Raw genomic sequence first — 22964 nt, 5'->3', positions numbered from 1 at the left:
TCACTCACCTCTGTGTCAGAGTTTTCATAATTGAGCTAAGAGGATGGCAGTTGTGGGGTGGGACCTAGGCTGTTCTTATTCTCATGTTCAGTAATTAATGCAGTAACACTGAAGTTCTGTGAGAAGGTAGAAAAAAGAGATGTATATGTTAATGGCAGTTCCCTTCAAACCTCAGGTGATGCTGTTTAACACGTTCAGGCCTCATTTGAGATCCAGAAATAAAGCAAATAATAAGAATAGCTTCCAATAAATTGAGACTTTTGTTTCTTCCCAGTTTAGCAGACTGCAAAAATTAATGATTTAAGCAACAAAGTGGTAGGGGTTGGCACTTTCCTTTGCGAAGTGCAGGAAGAGGTAAGAGTAGCCATTGCTGTCAATGAGGAACAAATATAGCATCGAGATTTAGGAAAGACAAAGCTCACAAACCCTTAGAATGCATGTCACCTCAAGGACTCCTCTTGTGTGTCTGTCAAAGTCACCATTGTTCTAATTATAGTGATCCCTCTAGGTTCAGTCTGTTCTTCCTAAGAACTTCTTTGTTTTCCATTGTCGCCCCTACTCTGTTTATGCTGCTTTCTCACTGAGCGTGGAGTTGGCTTTTAGCACAGCCAGTGGCTTCAGCTCTGTCTCTCAGGTTAACAGATGGGATTCAGGAAGCCTCCCTTTGGTTTCCTCTTGCCTTCAGAAGTCAGACTAATTCATAGCACAGATTTGGCATTGAGGTGATGGGTTACTTGCCCTTCTGAGCTATTACCTTGGAGCCACCATTCTGCATTACCCTGCTTTTGCATAAGCCCTTTGACAAATATGGGCAGAGAGAAAACGTTAGAATAGAACAGAGGGAAGGACATCTTTATTTCACAAGAGTATATGCAGCGGTGCGGCTTCCACATTTTTTTAAAAATTAGTTGACTTTTTTAGAGCAGTTTTAGGTTTACAGCAGAACTCAGTGGAGATTACAGAGTTCCCATATACTCCTTGGTATGTGTCGTATCCCCCCGCCCCCCGCCCACACACACACAGAGGTTCCTCTGATAACATCTTGCATTAGTGTGTAGTGTGGTACCTTGGTTAAAATTAATGAACCAATATTGATACCTTATTATTAAGTAAAGTCCATAGTTTACATAAGGGTTTGTGCTTTATGTTGTCTATTCTGTGGGTTTTGACAGATGTATAATGACATGTAGCCACCATTACAGTGTCATACAAAATAGTTTCACTGCCCTAAAAATCCCTTATACTCCCTTTAGTCATTCCTCCTTCTCCCCTAGCTTCTACATTTTATTTAGGCAAAATCCATTTATTTCTTGCACTTCTCAAGAAAGAAAGTTTTCTTTTTCTTTGACTTTTCATTTGTTACACAAATACTGCTAAAAATATTTTAAAATGTATAGTCTTTCTTCCTAAAAAGTAAATTGTTCTCATTTGGTCCTATTTTTTCCAGCCTATGTCTTTATGAGTATATACTTTATCCACAATTACAAACCACAGTGTGGCATCAACATGGTGCTGTGCCTTTTTCACTTAATGCTCTTAGTTTAAGCATAGAGAGTGGTGGATTTGGTCATTTTGACCTTACACTTGTATAAGGACTAGTTCCTGGAAAACTAGGAGGCTTGATATTATGGGATGTTGGAAAATATTTGCAAGTAACATGGCATCCAGACACACACTTTCATACTGACGATAGGTTTGTTTCTTCCAGCTAAACCGAATACTCAGTCATGCCATCTCCTCTGTGTGCCAGGTTAATGCCGGAGCCCAACCTGCCCCCGCTGCTGCTCTACGACTCGGGGTCCCTGCCCCCTGGCACAGACCCGCAGCAGGTGATCAACATCGACCAGCTCCGGGAGCAGCTTCCCGAGCTGCCCCGCGTGACCCGGGAGAAGCTCGTGCAACAGTATGGGATGCTGCCGGAGCACAGCTTTGCCTTGCTGGTGGGTACTGATCAGAGGCTGCGATCAGCCCAGCAGGGGCGGGGGATGCTCCTCAGGGGGCTCTAGGTGCAGTGGCCCATGCCTTCAGCTGTACCGTAGAACCAGGCGTGCTAACCTTCCTCACCAGCCTTTTTGGTAAATGCTCCTCCGAAAACCAGAAGATGAGGCAGGATCTCGTGTCAGTTATTCCTTGTGTGTAGACACGAAGAGCTGCTCACAGCGGCCGTGGAGGCTTCTTGAAGACAGTCCAAATGTTATGGATGAGTGTTCTCCCTTGTGTCTGCAGGACAAAAGGAAATCAATATATAGGCTTTCTAGATGTCTGGCAGTATTGGACATGACAGAGTCTGGCAGGAAGTGGGGTTCTCAAAAAGCCAGCCAGTTGTTTTACCAGTTGTAGAAGAAACATTTATTCCACATGAAATGCTGAAAACTCTGACTAAAAGTGTTGGTCCTTAGAGGATGCATCTGAAGGGGCTGTTAAGAATCTGACACCATGGAGATGTGCTCAGGGATTTTCCGTCCTTGCCAGGGCTGTTGGGCTTTGCAGTTTCCTTTGTCACGGCAACATTAAAGTGACACAGCGTCTGTGAGAGTGGCATTTCGTCACAGCTTGTCTGTCAGGGAGGATGAGGAAAGTTTCTCTGCTGCATCTCTCAGGGATGAGGTGTCTGCCACACTCATTGTGTGGAGCGCAGAATCCCTGGAAACTGGGCTTTGCATTGTAATTGACTGATAATAACTGTGTAGGGATGTTAGAATATTCCTATTCGTATACATATGTATATACTTCAATAACAAAACTTGGCCATTTCTGGTACATGGTAGGCGAGCGAATGCTTGTTGAATGAATGAGTCTCTCTTTATCATCCATTGATCAGCTCATTTGAAAAGTATCCAGAGTATACAAAACTCAGTTTTGTTAGGTCACCTTGGAAAAACACACGAATCCTAACAGGCTTTCCGGCTAATAGGTGTTCTGTGCGAGATGCACATGAACCCTCTTTCACCACCAGGGATTAGACATGATGGGTTATTTTCTCTTGCTTTAGGCAGAGTTGGCTCACCACCTCCCATGGGCTGCTGTTGTATCTTATTCACACCTCTGAGGTGATTATGTCACTGTATTTTAATTCTTTGTTAGTGTATTTCGTTCAGTGCCTTGAGGGCGAGGACGGTTTCATCCTCTCCCTCTGCTCCATTACTCGGCGCAGATTAGCACATCAGCAGTGCTGACTGCCAACCCTTTGTAGGAATCAGTTAGTGAGCTTCTTGTTCAGAGCACCTCTTAACCTGAAACCTCTGGCAAGTCACGGCCTGTTCCTCAGTTGATTTAACAAGCCTGAGTTTTAGTCTTACACATCTTCCCCACCATCTTGACTTTCCAGCCCACTTGAAATAAACTTCAGACTCAATACTAAATGCTAAATTCCAGTCCTGCATTTCATAACGGATTTGCCAAATTAAATAAGGGATGGGAGGACACAGACCGAGGCTTCTCAGCCCCAGGGATAGTACCCTCACCGCCAGCAAGTTCTCTGAGGCAGAGGCATATTCGCACTTGTGTCTGTGTCCCAGGCTCTTCTCCCGTGACCTTCAAGTGCCACAGCCTAGGAGGTCTTGGATAGATGGTTGCTGAGGGTGACAAGTGAGTGAGTCTCTGTTTTCATAGTTTAAAGGCCCTGTTTAGGGAAACTTATTTTTGATCTCTTCAGTACAGCACTTTTACTGGCATCTCCTGTGTAGCAGGTACTGAGACAGGGACAGGGACTCTCTTTTTTGTTTGTTTGCTCTCCAGGAATATGTACAGATGACACTACAACTAACCAGTCCCCAGGGCAGACTGCACTAGATAGATGTGTGATGTAGGCTGGGAGCCCAGAGGAGGTAGTGATTACCTTGATGGAACAGAGGGGAAAACTCTCAAGAAGGAGGTGGTTTTTGAGCCAGTTTTATAGGGACTGATTTTTTTTGATATACTAAAAATATGCTTATTTTTATAGCTTGCAGATAATGTAGTAGGTGACTCATTTCGGTTTTTTCTTTTTCTTTCAATGGCTAGTACTTGAAATTTTCAAGACGGTTGAGAAGAGAACTTAGTAGGAAAGGAAGGAGGATGATTCAGACAAATTTTTTTTCCTGAAATTAGGCATCCTGAGCCCTTGATGCCTTGATAATCACTGGAAGCTGAGTTACTCGTAACACACCTGAAAATGGTCTGTTCACGTTTTTTCCTCCCTTCCTCAGAAACACAACAGATTGCTGAGAAGGGCAGATGCACAAATCTGATGAACTCTCTTTCAATTTAAAGAGTGCCCAGGAGTATTCATTAAATCAGTAGCCGTGGTGGAGGTCTGCTCTGCAGAGCTCCGAGTCCACACTCCTGCCTTTGGGTCACTTATTAAATTAAACATTAAGCACATACCCAACCCCGCACAGGCCTTACCCACAAATGATTAAAAAAAACTTCAGAACTTAACTCTAGTCTTTAATTTTTTTTTAATTGAAGTATAGTTGATACACAATATTATATAAGTTACAGGTGTGTACAATACAGTGATTCACAATTTTTCAAGGTTGTACTCCATTTATAGTTGCTATAAAATATTGGCTATCTTTCCTGTGTTGTACAACTCTAGTCTTTAATTTATCTTGTCGTCCTACTGTGTGGTGAGCGCTGAATTGCCTATTGATCATTTCTCCTTGGCATTTACAAAACTCTAATATAGGTCTATCTTAGCATTCATCACACAGTAGGCATCAGTGAACAGATGGACAGGTAAGTGGATGAATAGGGTACTGTCACAATACTCAGGAAAGTCCTGGGAGAAGCAGTGTTCCTGATAAAGCATCCCTGTTTCCAAAGGTCAGATACATAAACCACCCTTTTGACAGCCCAGCAAATCACAGGGTGGTACCTGTGTCCTTGAGCTCCGGGGGAGAAGCCTGGGGTTTCCGCCTTAAGCTCACCACGTGCCGTGACTGGCCTCAGGTCACTTGGTCTCTCTGACTCTTGTTTTCTGAACTGGTTTCTTTAGGACATTAAATATCTGCATTCTGGTTTCATCTCTTAAACCCGTCTGATAATCCCCTCCCAACAGGTAACCTGTATGACTGTTTCTTCCTCTGGCCTCATGAAAAGTATCATGTCCCACCTGAAACTTCAGCCTAGTGAGCTAACCTTTCCTCCCTATCTTGTGTCAGACTCCCTTGATTTCTGACCTCATTTGTAAGGATTATGGAATGGACATAATGGAAGCTGAGATCACAGCATTAGGATTTTGAAAACTGAGAGATTCTAGTAGCGGAAGCACAGCAAGTTCTTCTCTGAGTCAGTGTATCCAGGATTAATTATGAGAACAGTCAAGGTTATATGCAGGTATGTTTTTCTGGTAGATAATCCCAGGTGTTTTCTTTGGGGGCATCTCTTCCTAAACCTTGCTTTGCTGGACTTGGAACGCAAACGAATTGTTGTCATTGGCTTGATAGGCAGCGCAGAGTCGAGGCTGTTGGCTAACAGCAGGTTGTGCGGTTCACAGCAGACCACTTTCTAATCCATCCTCCCAGCACCCCCTGCTGCTGGTACCATCCATCGCCCCATTTTCCCGGTGAGGAAACATCACCTCTGTGGTTGAGTGGTTGAGTGTAAGACACTGAGTGACTTCATCAGGCCTGTGAGGGAGCTGACTGCAGGGCCCAGACTCTTTACTTGCAAGCGCTTCTGCCTGCTGGCACATACAATGTGCCACAAGGCCAAGTGGAAATAATGTTTCAAGTTCATTGCTGTTTTCACTCACCTAACAGAGAAAACAGAATGTTTACTTTTGTGGATATTAATGCTTTATCCAGCCCCACTGATGCTTCATGAAACGGAGCCATAGAAATCAGTCTATTTAAAACTTTTACCCACCCCTCTAGGTTTTTAAGATACCAGCCTGCCTATAAATAGACATAAAAAGTGCTGTCTGCTGAATTTAGTGAAAATCAGTCAACTCCAATGAAAAGCAGAGATTTTATTCATTTTCCAAGTAGAAAATTTAAGTCAGAGGAAAGAAATGTAAGCTCTTCTCTGCAGTTTTATTTATTTTGTTTCTTAGACTTTCTGCCTTAGGTACTTGGCCCCTTCTGACGGAATCATTGAGAAGGGCCTCCACATAGTGCATGGGGTTTGTAGGTTTTGTGGGATGATTCTGCCCAGTTCCTTGTGTCATGCACTTGGTAAGAATGCATCTGAGCTCACAGGGTGGCTGGCTGTGTATGAATTCAGTGGACAGATTTCAGTGTCATCTGTCGTGGGAGGTTTAGTGGAGGAATGACATAGCAGCCTCAATTCAGTGTTTCTTGAGAGCCCACTGTACTCACCACAGTGCCCTATGCTGTTGTCAGATGTAAGAGCTTTATCTTTTCTGTGTTGTGTTTAATTCTCCTGAGGAGCCCTGCAGGCCGGTGGGTTAACACACTAAGAGACAGACACTCTTTTTTTTTTTTTCCTGACACATAGTTGATTTACAATGTTGTGTTAATTTCTGCTGTACAGCAAACTAACTCAGTTATACACATATGTACATTCTTTTTTATATTCTTTTCCATTATGGTTTATCCCAGGACATTGAATATAGCTCCCTGTGCTATACAGTAGGCCCTTGTTATCCATCCAGTCTGTATGTAATAGTTGGCATCTGCTAATCCCAAACTCCAATTCCGTCCCTCCCCCACTCCCCCCTCCCCCTTGGCAACACAAGTCGAGACAGACACACTTTCTTTTTTTTCAAGGTTTTTTTTTTTTGATATGGACCATCTTTAAAGTCTTTATTGAATTTGTTACAATATTGCCTCTGCTTTATGTTTTGGATTTTTGGCCCTGAGGCACGTGGGATCTTAGCTCCCTGACCAGGGATTCAACCTGCACCCCCTGCATTGGAAGGCAAAGTCCTAACCACTGGACTGCTAGGAAGTCCTGAGACAGACACTCTTGAGTCTAGATCTCACCTCTGGCATTGAGGAGCTGGGAGGACTCTGAGAAGGTACCTGAAGCTGTCCCCTCCCCAGAGGAAAGAGGAGGGGAACGAGTCACTTCCCCAAAAGGTGACAGGCACAGCAGCATCTTCACAGAATCTAAAAAATCTACATACAGCTGACCAGACTCCCAAGAACATGCTGCCAGGGTGCAAGAGCACCAGACAGCTGCTAGCACATCAGGAACCACGCAGGGCAGAATTTTAGCAGAAATCCAGCATGGCTCCTGCGAGACTGGAGGGAGATGTGATTACCCTCCGAGTCAGTGACTTCTGCTGCTGTGTGTCTGTCCGTCTTTGTGTGCAGCCTCAAGATATGTGGTCTTATTCGAACAAATTCATTTGCCCAGCTGGTTATTCCCCATTTAAAGTCATAATCTTTTGTTTCTGACATCATGGAAAGAGTAAGATGTCTCCGAGGAACAAAGAAACAGAAAGGATATCATGATGATGGTTGGCTGTCGAATGGATTGTTTTCCAAGACTTTTGCTCTGGGTCTCTCGTTACCTTGAAATGGCCTGGTTTTCTGTCTGGATGAATTGCCTATAAAATAATTTCCCATGATAGATATCTGTCTATCCCATAGGTAATACTACTTTAAAGCTAATAGTTAGAAAAGCAACTGAACCTTATGGACTGCTTTTAACCGCCCAGACTTATTGAGTAGCAAAGGACTCACCGTGTAACCATAGCTGAAGGAAAATCCATTTGGTCAACACCATCCCTCACCATATTTCAGCTTCATGCACTTTACAAAATCGATTTTACTGTTCATTTTATAAAATTGCCCCCAGTGCTCGTCAGCTTAAGGGTGCTTTCACAGTTAGTCTGTGCACCGAAAAAATAACCCATGTTTTTATTCTGGTCAAGTCGAATCAAAAGGTGCGTCTTCTAACTTGACTCCCGCAAAACCCACAGTTCATTCACTTCAGGTGCAAGTGGCAGGGGGCTTTCTGAGGTGAGTCCCCTCTGGGCCCAGGCACCTGCCCACTGGGGGGTGCAGTCCTGAGCGCCAGCCTTGGGGACTCTCAGGGACTCTGTCCCCAGCCCATCCGAAGCCTCATTTCCTGTCTATACAGTAGACAGGTTTCCTTTTGGGGACAGTTAACAGAAAGCTTCAGCTGAGTAACACAGGTTTCGTCCGTGTCGGGACCATTTTGACAGCAGTGGTTTTAGGCTCACTGAAGTGTGATTACCATCAGAATTGATTTCTTGACAACATCTGCTTTGTGTCCGATTCTCGCAGTCTTTGATTATACCTGTCTGCTGTCAACTTTTATTACCTGAATTATTTGGATTTTGATTGTCCAAGGGAAAGTCCTCCTCTCAAATTGCTTTCTCTCAGCGTCTCTCCTGGAGTGAATGCATCACGGAGAACGTAGACTCATTTCCATGCGTCTAAGCCAGGGGTCAGTGAGAACGCTCCCGGAGTCCAGCTCAGAGGTGTGTGCTTCCCGGCTTTGCTGGGAACAGAGCACAAGTGAAATTGATGGAACCGGAGTTTTGCTCAGATTTCAGGGGCTCCCAGGCTCTCTGGGAACATGACCCAGAGGTGGAAATTGTGGGAACCAGAATAGGACCGTAGACCCATCTAATCATGTATTCCTTGAGTCAGACTAAAGAGCATACCCTTGGTGTTTTGAGTCAGTTTCAGAGCTGCTTGAAAGTGGCAGTGATGGTTCAGGATTCCAGCTTCCTCCACACACTCGGTGGAGAGCGGTGTTTTCTGTGCCAGCCTCACACCACCAATTAACTACCTTTTGTTTTCCCCACTGATGAATCCTCTGGATGAGTCTTTTTATTTTTCCCTTCTCTCTCACTGAAGGATTTCCACAGCCCCTCCTTGTTTCCGTGAAAAGCAGAGGGAGGCCGTTCACAGCATAGACCCCCCCTCCCGCCCCACTGCAAGTCCCAGTCCCTCCCATGGCCGCCCCTCGTAGGGGCCTCCTATCACCTAATTTCCATTTCCACCGCAACACTAGCAGTGATGTTATCTTCAGGGCCATGTTTCACAAAGTTGTTGGGTCTGAGTTCTTTTTTTCTCTCACCTTGTAAGAAGGATTAGACTCACAGGAGTGAAGTGGAAGCACAGAGCTCCCGTCGACGTGCAGATGCCGGGCCCTCTTCCCGTGGCGCGGCCCCTGTGGGTACCTCCCTTCTTAGGGCGACTCCTCCTGGCTCCTGTGAGTGCAGCCCAGGCGGAGCTGTTGTCACTCAGTTGCGGGTACGAGATCCCCCGAGCTGTCAGCCACTCCCCCCCACAGCACGACCTGCCCAGTTAGGTGTAACCTCGTGTGTGAGTCACCTGCATCGGAGGAGCCAGAGTGCGATGAAATACCATGTGCTTGACGCCGAAACTATGTGAGTGACAACAGGGTTTGTTTTGCAGCGTCAGGGATGCTGCAGAATCAGGCAGCACCCATGCAGGTGCGCTCCCTGACTTCTCTGGGGAGGGGTGTGGAGGGACGCAGGAGAGAGGCTCCGGGGGTGTTCCGGCCACCCTCCTGTCCCCCCGGAAGCGCTGTATGGGGGGGTGCCACTGTTCCTCTCCCTACCCCCCCGAGCTGGGAACGGGTGTGTGTCAGCCGCGGCGGAGAGCACCACGTGGTCCAGGTGTAACGTGGCAATGGCAGCACCTGAACTCACCATTTTCTCCCCTAATTTCTAAGCTAATCGCTGAGGGCCTTTGCTACATTTTTAATATGTTAAGAACCTTTCAACAGCTGGCAGCTCTCAAAATCATGCAAGTGGTGGGGAAGTGCATTCTTTGGATGGGCAAGTTGCCTCGTGTTGTGCCCAGCCCTGGCGGGTGCTCAGTTTCAGTCCCCAGGAAGGCGGGGATGTGACTGTCCTTTGTTAGCGGCAGCGGAACCCAGAGGGTGAGAGCACAGGCTGCAGAGTCCCAGCTGTACTGTTTTCTCACCGTGGGACCTTAAGCAAGTCAGTGCTCAGAGCGTCCCCACCTGTAAAAGAGAATTCCACTAGTACCTCGCCCACAGAGTCGTTGTTGGCACTGGATGAGTTAATGTAGAGAAAGCACCCATTATTGTTGCTGTTGAAACTACTATTAACATCATTAGCAGCAGCAGTAGCCACGTGCCGTCCCCACCCTTGCCCCCGCAGGGCTGCCCGCTGATCCCCGTGTAGCAGGTATTCAGGCAATAAAGCCAGGGTCCCCGTAGCTGACGGGTCACTCCCTGCCACATAGCCAGCTGTCCCATAATGTGTGCTCTGTGGCCTTTTTCTTCTCCGAGTCTGCCACCGGGCAGCTGTCTCTATCGGGTTTCATTCGCCTTCTAAATATAGTCCAGCCTCATCCTGCCTATCATCAGATTCCCAGGGTGTGTGACTTAGGACAGGAATGGCAGTTGAGCAATCAGCCTTCCTCCTCTTGCAGCAAGGTAGTCTTCTGGCATTTGGTCATCTCTGAAGGTAGGCTGGAAAAGTCGGCTGCGGGGCACCTGGCTTTAGGGCCCGATGCAAGTGTGGGTAAGGTTCCTTCCCAAAGCAGCAGGGAAGGGAAGGTGACCCCTCTGCCTTGCCTCACCCCAGCAGTGACCAGCGGACAGACCCACTGGCAGTGGAGGGTTCGTGTCTGCATCCAAGAGGCTGGCCTGGCATTGGCTTTGGGTGTCATGGGATGCTTTGGGAAATTTGATTAAAATGTGAAAAGGATGCTTCCCAGTTAGTCGCAGAGCTGTAAAGAGTGTCTGGTGTTACACAAAAGCCAGGACTAATTGTCCATGCCACTTGGGCTATCTCTCTCTTTTTTTTTTTTTTTTTTTTTTGCGGTACGCGGGCCTCTCACTGTTGTGGCCTCTCCCGTTGCGGAGCACAGGCTCCGGACGTGCAGTCTCAGCGGCCATGGCTCACGGGCCCAGCCACTCCGCGGCATGTGGGATCTTCCCGGACCGGGGCACGAACCCGCATCCCCTCCATCGGCAGGTGGACTCTCAACCACTGCGCCACCAGGGAAGCCCCGGGCTATCTTTTGAAGGAACAGTTTGAGACATAGTTGGCCGGGAGACTTGACACCCTGTGTAGCTGAAGGTTCAGCTCTGTCTGATGTGGGATAGATTAGTGCTGGCTTGTTGTCTCTGAGAAGGACATTAAGGGTTCCCTAATGCAGTGGCCTTTCTGCGTTGCTCTTTTTTTTTTTTGGCTGCACCACGCGGCTTGTGGGATCTTAGTTCCTCGACTAGGGATTGAACCCGTGCCCTTGTCAGTGAAAGTGCAGAGTCCTAACCACTGGACTGCCTGGGAATTCCCCTGCGTTGCTCATAATATGGTTTTCACATAAGGGAATTAACTGGTCCATTGTTTTCCCGAGAAAACCAGATGGCTGCGCGGCCATGTTCACAGGGACTCCTGAGATCTGGGCCAAGCATTTGCCAATCTCACAGAAAAACGAAGAAGGCCTTACCTAGAATGCTGTGTTTTTTTCTTGGTAAGCGGGCTTCTGATGTAAAGAGCCCGAGCGGGCAGCCCATGTGTGACTTTGCATCCATCTGTCATTCTCCGGGCGGGGACAGCTCGGCCTTCTGCAGCCCTGCTGCCTACAACTCGCCCTGTCACGATCGCAGACTTTCCCATCCACTGCAGATTGTGTACTGAACCCACATACCCCCCAGTGAAGCACAGCTCCAGCTCAGAGAGGCTGCCTCACAGCACTGACACGAAAAGACAAACAGAAATCTGACTTGCCATGTTATCCATCCAACAACAAAACCACCCAAGGGTAGAGGAATAGATATTCATCACGTCCCAGCAACTCAGCCAGGCCTGTGAGTTCAGTATTTCTAGGTGGACTTAGAAAACCTTTCCTCGGCAAAGCAGAGTCCTCCTGACAGCTCTTTTCACCAGCAGGCCAGCCTCTCTGGGTTAGAACAAAGGGAATCCCATTTATGTGAGTTGGGCCGGTAGCCGGTTTTCTCCCTCTCCAGTGGTTTGTGTGCCATTGTGGAAATTTGAATACTTTTCCATAAGTTAAACAGAACTTTCTCTTCATGCTGCCTGAATTTGCCTTTATCTGTAGTCAAGCTTTGGCTGCTGAGGTGGCCTTTGCCCAGGTTTAGCATGAGCAGAATAATACCATCAGCTTGAAAAGAGATTCAGGAGATGATTATGGGATGATTCAGTAGGCTTGTCACCAGAGAATGCAACTGTTATAAAGGGCACGTAGTTTGTTTTTGTTTTCGTTTTTTTACGGAATTTCTATTTTAGCAGCTGTGTGCCTGTGTGTTTATTACAGCATCTACAATAACGAAACATTGAGAGCACTTTTGTTAGTGTGCCTCGCTTCTTCCCAGTATCGTATTTTTCCAGAATGTTCTTTTGGTTAATGAAGTTTCTCTGAAAGGGGCGAGGGTGAGAGCCTTACCTGCAGTATAAAGTTAAAAAGGAATATTTTAAGGAAAGCGTGGTTTGATTTGAATTTCAGCAGGTAGGGGAAACCTACTGTTTAAAATGCATTTGGAACCTTCAGCCTCTCAGATGTGGGTGGAACATGTTTTTATTTTCTTCATTGAGAAACAAGGGCTGGGCTTAGCCACATTTCTTGGTTTTGCCAAATCCGTCTGAGCAGGCAACGTACTGTATAATTCAGTGAGTGCCTTGGGGATTACTCTTAGGCATAATTGTGGCAATTCCGACATTTAAAGGTGAACATGGTATGATAAAGGGTGAGCATTCACATGTGATTTTTTTTAAGAAAACACAAGGCGATGGGAGACGCTGATTCACCCATCGATGCTAACCAGGCAGCTGCCGTGACCCAGCACTGACATAGCTCTAGTCCCAGAGAGAACGGGCAGCGTGGCCCCTGACTCACAGAGTTGGCAGTCCGGAGGGGGAGGGAGAGTAGGGGCTTCTTCAAGCACGTCTCCTTGATGAGCCAACCCAGGTGATTGTTTTCACAGAGCGCAGTGAGAGCCAGGATCAGCTGGGCTCAGAGGCCTGGCACTACCCTCCACCCATCACGTGGTCTAAGTGGGTCACGTGCCTGTGTTCTTACTCATTTTGAAAACATGTGAAAACCACTTCTGTCCGCTCTGGGGATGATGTGAAGATGAGTACAGTTACGATCCACGTTTGCTTTTTCAGAGGTAGAATGTTCTGTTTGTTCCTTCTTGGTCTGCTGCTTCTCTTACCTTCTTTTTCTAGCCATCGCTAGGACTTACAGGAGCAGACAGGCCTGGAAAGAGACAGGACGGTAAACTCAGGCTAGACATGCTGCTCAGGGATAAACGTTGTAGGGTAGGGTACCCATGGCTGACACTGAGAGGGCGAATGAGTTTAGGGGATGTCAGGTTTCATCGTCCTCTGGTCCACAAAGTCCAGGCTGTCTGCAGTATGTTCCTTCCTTCGACAGACTGCTGTATAAATGCCTGGTGACAGTAGTAGAAGTAGTAGAATACTTGCTGTTTACTGAAAGGGATCAGAATTTTCTGGTGACATCCTTGTTTGGGGAAGTACCAGTAGATGTCTCAGGGATGCAGAGGGTGACAGTTTCAGAATACTGATCTTTCATTTTTTGGAGGCTTTATATCATTTTCTTTTTCTTTACAGAATGAAGTTGGCCTACTGGAGTTCTTCCAAAATGTGATAAAAGAAACTAGGGCAGAGCCAAAAAAAGTGACTAGTTGGGTCCTCAACACTTTTCTGGGCTTTTTAAAGCAACAGAACCTTGCCGTCAGTGAGAGGTGAGTGGGGTCTGGGGGCGTATTTTCCTTTCTGGTGAACTCTGTGTCCAGAAGCAGTTGACACAGGGCAGGGCTGGTGTTCTGCCCTCCTTCTTCCCCCTCAGGATCTCCTGACAAGACACAGACATCCCCTGTGAATGTCAGAGTCTAAAGCTGTCCGCCATCCCCTTCACATCTGAAAGCTCATTTATTCCGATCTCTGACCGTCCACGCTGTCCTTTGTACTGTGCTGGGCTGGGGACCTACAGATGAGTAAATGAGGAGTGTCCTACCTGCAGGGCATCCAGGCTGTAAGAAAGCAGACAGTCGGCTCAGTACGATCCCGTTACACCGCAGGTGTGTTCAGGCCACCATGAATGCACAGGAAGGGGACCTGCACCGAGGCTGGGGCGTCCACCAAGCTTTCCCTCAGGAGGGAGAGCGAGTTTCCCTCAGAGACCAAGCCCTGAGGAGTTGCCAAGTGGAGGGAGGGTTCTGAGCATTCTGGACCGTAGATGCAATTGTGCGACACTCAGAGACAAGAGGCATGGTGGGCTTCGGAGGCCCAGAAGCTCCAGGGTGCTCGGGAGGGAGCAGGGGAGCTGCAGGGATGGGCAATGCCACCCGGGAGGCTTCACATGCCTTTGTCAGCAGCTGTCAAAGGCCTGAGAGCACACGCTCACTCCAGGTACCCTCTGGGGGGATGGGATGGAAGATGGAGCCGAGGTGGGAAGCCCAGTTGGGTACCTCTTACAGGAGCGCCCGTGCGAAACGCCCTGTGCCTGGGCCCGAGTGCGGTGGACCAAGGTGCGGACAGTGTTCTCAACTCCACATGACTCCACCTCCCTCACGCGGGCTTGGGGCGAGATGGAGTGGAGCCTTTCAACCTGGTGGGAGGTAAAGGAAGAGGGACAGGTGGGGAGGATGCCATGTTCCTTTTGGACGTGCAGGGTTTGAGTTGCCTGTGGGACAGATGTCCCCCTCGTGGGGTGACTGATAGGCAGTCAGATACATGGGCCTACATCTGCTGGGAGGCATCTGGGAGTGTAAATCCGAGAGTTCTCACTTGTTCAAAACTCAGCACCTGTTAATTGAGACTCTGCCCTATGCTAAGTTCTGTGCTGAGCGTGGGGAAAGCCGGTCCACGAGGCAGACGCAGTCCCCGTGGTCCTTACAAAGCAGCGAGTTGGGTGCCCTGAGAAGGGGGAGAGGAGAGCTAAGCTCCCTGCTGAGTGAAGGGTGAACGGGGCCCAGCAGGCCAAGTCCAGCACACGCTCCAGGCGTGGAGAGCAGCATGTGCACGTGGCTTGAGGGGAGCCCGAGCGTGGCATCTCGGGGATGGCAGGGCATGGCCCAGTATAAGCGGATCGTGGACTCAGCAATGTGTAGATGGTACTGGAAGCCGTTGGAGCAGGTGAGAGCTGTGGGGAGGATACCGTGTGACCGGGCCTGAGACTCCCTGGACTACCCAAGGAGCATGGGCAGGGAAGGAGGGACAGAACCAGGACCATGGGTGTCACAGGAGCCAGAGAAAAGGAGAGTGTGAGGAAGGAGAGAACGGGCAGCAGGTTTAAATGTGGGTGTTCATCAGGGACACACAGGCAGGTGGCGCCCCGCGGGAGGCCGAGCTGTTCTTGGGGAGCGTCGTTGCTGCAGCAGCGCCCACGGCCATATGGGGAAGCAGAGCCGGGGAGACAGGCGTGTGCTGACTGATACATGAGTCCAAAGAGTCGTCTGTTCGGAGAAGTTACCGTTGTGCGATGCTGGCTTCATGTTCGGCCTCTTGCTCGCAGTGTGTTTGCACAGGTACCAGTGTGGCCATGTGGCTGTTTCACCTCCTCACGTGGCTTCTTACAGCCGTGACCTTGGATGAGTCACCGTCAGTGCCGTCACTGTAAATGACAGTGATAGTGCCTGCCTCCGAGGGTTTTTGAGAGGAAAACACACGGCGCCCGTGGGCCCTTAGTGTCCATTTCCTTCTCTATTCCGTGATGGTATGTGAGGTACCAAAACGATGTTCCCCCCTTCCCCCCCCGATCCCCAAACTCCAATGGCATCTGTTGCCTGTTTCTTTCCTTCTTGTCCTCTCTGGTTTGACCTCTCTACTCAGAAACTTCAGTCTTCACACTGAAAAGCCCAGGCCCATTCAGGCAGAGTTGATGGAGGAGGTATAGCTGTACCAGAGCCTGAATGGCTCTGGAGAGGTCTTGGTGAAGGAGGGGCCAGGCGACATCTGTGAGGAACCAGGGCGTGGGGATGGCGAAGAAGCAGCAGCTTTGGGGAGCAGGGGGAGCATAGCTGGGAGGAGCAGAGGGTGGAAAATGGCAGAAAAGTACAGTTGACCATATGATTGGGGTCGAGCCGGAACATGGAGGGTGTGGAAAGTCGCGGGAGTTGAGCCGTGAATCCAGCACTGGCTGTAGAGCACCCTCTGTGCGGAGCTCGTGGAGAGCCAAGCAGGACGCTGGCCTGGCCCTTAAGAAGCTCTGTGTCCTGGGGAGGACTGGACTTGTGCACTAATGCTTTTACCTCAAGGCAGAATGGAGTGCTTCTTGTTTAGAACTAGTCACAGTGCGGTGCAAGCAGAGAGGGACGAGACCACGTTCATCTGAAAGGCTCCGGGAAGGAGTGGTTGGAGCTTTGGGAGGAGATCTAACTCCTAGCTTTAAAAAGCGTTTTCCATGTTGCTGACTGATTGCTAGAGTCACTGAATTTCAGTCTCAGCAGAGACCTGAGCTACCTCTGGTTCAGCTCTTTCATTTAGCAGAGGAGGAAATCCAGGCCCCTAGAGGTAAGGTGCACAACTGCTCAAACCGGAGCCAGCCCCCTGACTTCCAGACCAGTTTCTCTATATGTTGATCTGTGACATGAGGGGTTTGCTAACAACCATTTTAGGAGCTTCTACAGGAGCTGAGATTGATAAATTAGACTGTCAAGGGAACTTGGAGCCTCTGGTATTTATCCAAACAATTCGTAAGCACTAGAGTCTTAAGAACTCCAAGGGGGGGCTTCACCTGGTAGCGCAGTGGTTAAGAATCCGCCTGCCAATGCAAGGACACGGGTTCGAGCCCAGGTCCGAGAAGATCCCACATGCCGCGGAGCAACTAAGCACGTGCATCACAACTACTGAGCCTGCGCTCTAGAGCCCACGAGCCACAACTACTGAAGCCCGTGTGCCTAGAGCCTGTGCTCCGCTACAAGAGAAGCCACCGCAGTGAGAAACCCACGCACCACAACGAAGAGTAGCCCCTGCTCGCCGCAACTAGAGAAAGCCCGTGAGCAGCAACTAAGACCCAACACAGCCAAAAATAAATAAATAAAGTGAATAACTTTATCAAAAAAAGAAAAAAGAACTCCAAGGGCACCAAACTCTAAATAAAAGTGTGCTTGGTTGTTCCAAAGTCAAGTCAGGAGGAAGCTAAGCAACAGTTCTGTGCTAGAGTTTATGTAGAACAGGAAGTGAACAGGAAGCAAGCTCTGTGTAGCAGCTCTCACAGTCTACACAGTTCAGACAACCACTGCCTGGGCTGCGTATACCAGCCTCACCTTGGAGCAAACATTAACCAGTGAGCAACCTCGGCAGCTGGGCTAACGTTTCCAAAGCCTAGAAGGGCAGTAGCTGCAAAGCTAGCAGTAGTCTCATGATGACAGCAGGCAAGGGACACTCCAGAGATCACGTTGGCAGGAAGTGATTTTGCAAGTGAGCGTTCATCTTTAAAGACCTCTCAGAAGACTGGTGTTTAAAGGGTCTGGCCAGAAAAGTGCTTGTTGAACTTGGCTTTTTCATTATTTTGAGCATATTGCTTTTTTGGTTAAGAACTCATAGCTATTCATACCAGGTTTGATTTAGTTAGGAAAGTGGAAGTTACTGATTCCCTGACCAAATATTTCCTGGTGATATCAGGCAGGTGCAGCTGTCCAGTTGTTCACTCCAGCCGAGGGCCTGAACTTGCGGGTCAGCTGCGGGCAGCAGCTCCTGAGGCACTAGGAAACCAGGGAAGGCCTTTGAGCTGAGAAGGGGCTGAGGCTCACAGGAGGATTAGTCCGGCAGCGTGATATGCGGGGCAGCGTCCAAGAATGGGATGTAGGAGGTGGGAGCCTGTTAGAGGTCACAGCCGCAGGCCTGTTTGTATACAGCCTGTGAGCTAAGGATGATTATTACCTCATATATTTAGAAACCAAAACAAAGAAGACTACATGACTGAGACCAGGTGTGTCCCACGGAGCCTTAAATATTTGCTCTCTGGCGCTTTCCAGAAGTTTGCCGACCCCTGGCTTAGAACATGTGTGGAGAGACAGGAGCCCGGGCCACTCCTCGCCAGTGGGAAGAGGTGGAGGAGGGCAGTCAAGGAGGGGAAAGAGACTGGAGGCCCAGGGAGAAGGGGTTTTCTCAGGGGGTGCAGCAGGGTGGGAAGCTATTATGTTTGGTAATTAGTGAGGGGAGGTGATTTTAAAAGAACAGCATCTGCAGAGAGAGAGGGTTGGGATCCAAACAACAAGGGCAGACAGTAGCCACTGATGCTCTTCATTGGTAAAAAATAATAATAATAAGGTCAGGCAGAAGCAAGTGACTGCAAGACCACTTGGAGGCACTGTAAAGACAGGGCAGATCTGAGCGCTCGTGGAGGCGTGGGGTTAAAGCCGCAGGAGGGAGGAACCCGGCGTCCGAGTAGGATGCGTAGCAGTGGCAGGTGATGCAGGCAAGAGCATGGGTCCAGGGGGCTGTCTGATGGAAGAGGAGGAGGCGGGCACCCCAGAAGATTCTGAGCCTTCCATCAGTGGGTGACCTTATGATGCGGGAGGTGAGGGTCCGTGCTGAGAAGGGGCGTGGGAAGGAGACGCTCTAGAACAGCAGCTTGGGTGGGAGTGCCAGGCAGGGGCTCTGGGACGTTAGCGAGGTGAACAGAAGGATTGCTGAGCAGCCGCCTAGGTGTCCGTGTCTCCCTGTCTTTCTCCGCGAGCCTCTGTGTCCCATGAGCTTGGGCCTAAAATGAGCTCAGGGGTTGCAACAGGCGGCACATTTCACAGGAACGGGGGTGGCTGTGGAGGTGTCAGGGTGTCTGCTTCCAGAATCCAGGCTGGAGATAGAGTCGTGATCCCATAAGAGCTCTAGGGGATTGGGTGAAGTTGGAAGGCTTGAGAGATGCCATTTCCCCTCGTCTGCAGATGTGCCGGGCTGGGGATGGGAGACTAGCCTTCCACGTCGGGCTCTTCTTTAGTGGAGACACACCCACGGCCCAGAAACCAGCGTGATCTGACAGCAGCCAGTTGTGCTTCTGCTGCTGTTCTGTTCCAAATCGGCCGATTTATTTATTTAACCTGATGAGGGGGGCCTTTCAAGGCCAGGGTGACAGGTCCTGATCTTTGTCTTCGTCTTACTGGAGGTGAGCCCTGGCACAGCTGGAATTAGTAGACACAGTGTTCCAGTTGGGGGGAAGGAGTCTGTGACACAGATACTGCTGACCTACTATGTGTCGAGCACAGTGGGTACAAAAGGGCGATTGAGAAATCCCAAGTCAGTGGAGGTATTTCATAGTGAATGAAGGTCATTGGATGAAAGGCAAAGTATTTTTAGTCATGCTGTACTCTATTTCTGTCCTTCTCTGTCTTCACGTCCCTTTATCATCAGCTCACGTGGGAATGGGGACCCTTTTGTTTGCAGGCTTGAGAAATCTAGTTCAACCTCAGTGCTTATTACAGGTTCTACACACAGTCTACACTCTAATTGACCTTTATGTTTACTAGGATCGTAGAACATCCAAGAAACCCGAATTTTTAAAACAACATGAATTCTTTATTACTTGTCAATAGGGTGGGAAGTTAGAGAAAGGGTGTCTTGATTTCCCAGCCCTCTGCCCCTCGTCCTGCTGAGATTTAATCAGGGTGGTCCAGACACTCTGCAAACCTAATATCCTCTTGGAATGATCTTTTATCCATACTTCGGGATAAGCAGACACTTGCAGGACAGTGGGCTGCCTCTGTGTGTCAGCTGCCTCACGTGAACAGCCCTGTGAGGTTTCACTGCACCTGAGTCAGACCTGGTGCACTTGCACTCGGTTGGCCTGGAATTCCGGGAGATTGGAGTAGGGGCTAAGCGGTAGTTTCCTTTTTACTATCTAAGAGCTTAACAAAGAAATTAATAGTGAGTAATGGGAACTGAGACTTAAACAGAAGGTGTTTTCAAGTAGTGTTAAACGTTCCAGAAGCTTTCGTTTACACAGACACACTAACGTGCTATTTATAAGTCGTTCCAGTTTATTTAAAACTGGTCCCCTCATGACCTCAGACAGACAGTGTTTCATTAGCCTAGTTGCTGCATGTGTTTAAAAGTAGCAAAACAGTGTATTTTAAAAGAAATAGTCTGTAATTCAGTCTTTTCCACTAATCCTAGGCACTCACCACCCCCCTCACCCCAGAATGTCAATTAATGACACTTTACGCCTTTGGTTGCCTCTCGTCCTTTTATATCATGGGATCTTGGCAAATAAGTCCCTTCCTAGAAGTGTAGGCATAATGAATTCCAGGCCCTTCTGTGAGAAGCTGTTGAGAGCCTGCGGGAGAGAGCAGTTTGTGGATGCCCATGAGGATGGCTGACGACATGGCTGGTAGTCACTGCGTCCCTAAAAGACAAGTTCTTACGATTAAAAAGAATTTATATTTGCACAAAAACACTCGAAAACTGGCCTTGTTAGCTGTTCTGTTTGAAGTACTTTTTAGGCTGATCTTTCAGTCGAAAATATTTAATTACTGGGTTTTGGTTTTTTTCTCTTCTCGTCGTGGTTCATGAATTTTGCAGCCACCTCCTTTTTTTGACTAATTAAACTGAGCAGTTGTCTGTCACTACAACTTCTGCCAAACTGCGGTTATTGTTGGGTAGTAAAATAAAGAAAAACAACACTGGTCACAAAAATGTGTTCTGTCCTAAAGTACAAGATAACTAAATAACATAGAGCCTAACTGGCCTGTTACTTCTGTTCCTGGGTGTGGATTGAATTATTCAAACCTACAAAATCACGTGCTTTGATTTTAAATAACCATAAATGCATACACCGACAGAGTGAAATGTACATGTTTCTTCTCTCCTTTTTGGGGCTGCTAGTCCTGTCACACCCTCTGCCCTGGCTGAGCTGCTTGACCTGCTGGACAGGAAAGCCATCTCTTCATCCGCAGCTAAACAGGTATGTCCCCACCTCCCAAAGGGTCCGACCACCCTGCCAGCCCCGTACATGTTTTATGTGAAACTCAAATGCCATCACTAAGTGCATTTCATCTTTGAAGTATTAAATGCTTCTAAGGGCTATTTTTATACTGAGAGGTAGAAACATTTTATTTAGCAAATGAAATAAAGCCAGTACTATGTATGACGCAGGTAATTTGCTTCTCATCTTTGCTAACCAGACGGTGTAGTTGTTTGGCTTTGCCCGGAATGTTTCCCACACATTTGTTTATGTGAAAGGTGGGCCCTGAAGCTCCTGGGGGCTTCGGCCTGTGCGCTCCCCCCGTGCCCTGTGTGGCCGACACTGCTCCCTGGCCCTTGTCCTCCGTCTCCCGTCCTCTGCAGCCTCCCACCCAGTACCAGGGGCTCGTTTGTCTTGTCACGTGGTTGCCCCTGAAAGTCAGTCTTCCAGCAAGAAGGGTGAGGCCAGACAGACTGCCTCCCACTTAGATCAAATTTAACACAGGCCCAGTGTGTGAAAACCCAGACAAAGAGCATCCTCATCAAAGGCGGCCTTCCGCCTCACCTCCAGCCCCACCTGACAGTCTCAGGTGGGCGCAAGGCCCCTGGAACTCAGAAAACTCTTACAGATAAGCACTCAGAAAGATAAAGAACACCAAGGCGGCCGCCTGATCTCGACTTGAGATATCACAGCTGTCAGTTCTTCAGCCAGTAACTTAATGTTATTTTAATGGTGCCTTTGGCGTTTAATATTTATACATGTCCTCAGTAGTGGCAGGTTACATAGTGAGGCTTTGGAAAAGCGGCTGGTTTTGGCTAATTACGAGGCACCATGGAGCATACACCCAGCTCTGTGCTGTGAAACTGGGGATAGGACCTAATAAAGGTTCTGTTTACCCACCACCAAGTGAGGCTGTCAAGTATAGGGACTGCGCCACGTTTAGGAAAGGGTTTTGGTTGCCTGGATGTCAGAGGAATACAAATGTTTAGGAGAGCGCTCAGCAGTAGCAGAATGATTAGATGGCCAGAGGGCAGAAAGAAACTGTATATACACATAAGAGCAAATGAATTGTTGCATTTCAAACCAAAGAGGGAAAAAACCTTCCCCTTCCTACTCCTCCTGCCCCAGCAAAGAAAACCTAGTGCAGATAATATGTTAGGTTCAGAGGGGAGAAACTAGAACTGCCGGGGGATGCTGACAGCTGGGTTCAGATAGAGATAGAGACATTTTTGGATTCTGTTGGCTTCTAGCATGTTTAAAGGAGGTGGGGTGAATCCTGGCTTCTGTAAGGCAATCACAGAACCAAAATAAAAGTCTGATTGTGTGTCCCATGAGGGCGTCTCCCTTATACACCATTGCCTTAGGGGATTTGCTTTTTAATTTTTCTACCTTGTTCTGTTTTTTTAAAAAATCACTGATTTTCTAGTGGGAAAAAAATGGTATTTGTTCATTGTAACAACTTAAGTAATGCTGAAAAATATAAAGATTTTCCAGTTCTACCACCTTGAAATAACTACCATTAATACTGGGTGAATGGGACTTCCCTGGCCGTCCAGTGGTTAAGACTCCGCGCTTCCATTGCAGGGGGTGCAGGTTCAACCCCTGCTCGGGGAACTAAGATTCCACATGCTGCACGGCGTGGCCAAAAAATTTAAAAAATTAAAAAAAAAATATTGGGTGAGCATCATCCCAGGCAGCTTCCTGTGCACACATAGAGTTAGCAGGGTGGATTGTGGGCTGGGCAGACAGGAGGTTAGAAAAATAAGGCTTTTGAAAATAAGAGGTTTTAGTGTACTGTTTTTTAGTTTTATTTTTTAAGAAGCCTACAGTTCATTGGTTTTTAGTATAGTCACAGGTTATAACCATCACCATTATCTAATTCCAGAACATCTTCATCACCGCAAAAACATAACCCTGCATCCAATTAGCAGTTTCGCCCCATTAACCCCTTTTACCCTAGGCAACTGCTAATCTACTGTCTGTCTCTATGGGTTGGCCTCGTCTGGACATTTAAGATAAATGGACTCATACGATCTGTGGCCTTTTGTGTCTGGCTTCTTTCACCTAGTGTCATGTTTTCAAAGTCCATCTATGTTGTGTCAGTACTTCATGCCTTTTTATGGCTAAAGAGTATCCCATCGTGTGGGTAGA

At 48.1% G+C, this 22964-nt stretch overlaps 1 protein-coding gene across 1 annotated transcript in view; it reads left to right on the top strand.

Annotated features, from left to right (window-relative positions):
• GATB (glutamyl-tRNA amidotransferase subunit B) overlaps positions 1-22964 on the top strand; it is a 76641-nt gene that overhangs the window by 46268 nt on the left and 7409 nt on the right. Inside the window, exons 9-11 of the mRNA XM_004263631.4 lie at positions 1751-1940; positions 13523-13656; positions 20735-20813. Of these exons, the coding sequence (XP_004263679.2) occupies positions 1751-1940; positions 13523-13656; positions 20735-20813 (403 nt within the window). The remainder of the gene's footprint in view (positions 1-1750; positions 1941-13522; positions 13657-20734; positions 20814-22964) is intronic.

Source organism: Orcinus orca, chromosome 4 (genome assembly GCF_937001465.1).
Source record: "Orcinus orca chromosome 4, mOrcOrc1.1, whole genome shotgun sequence".
Lineage (NCBI taxonomy): Eukaryota > Metazoa > Chordata > Mammalia > Artiodactyla > Delphinidae > Orcinus > Orcinus orca.
This window is presented reverse-complemented; position numbering and strand designations above follow the sequence as displayed.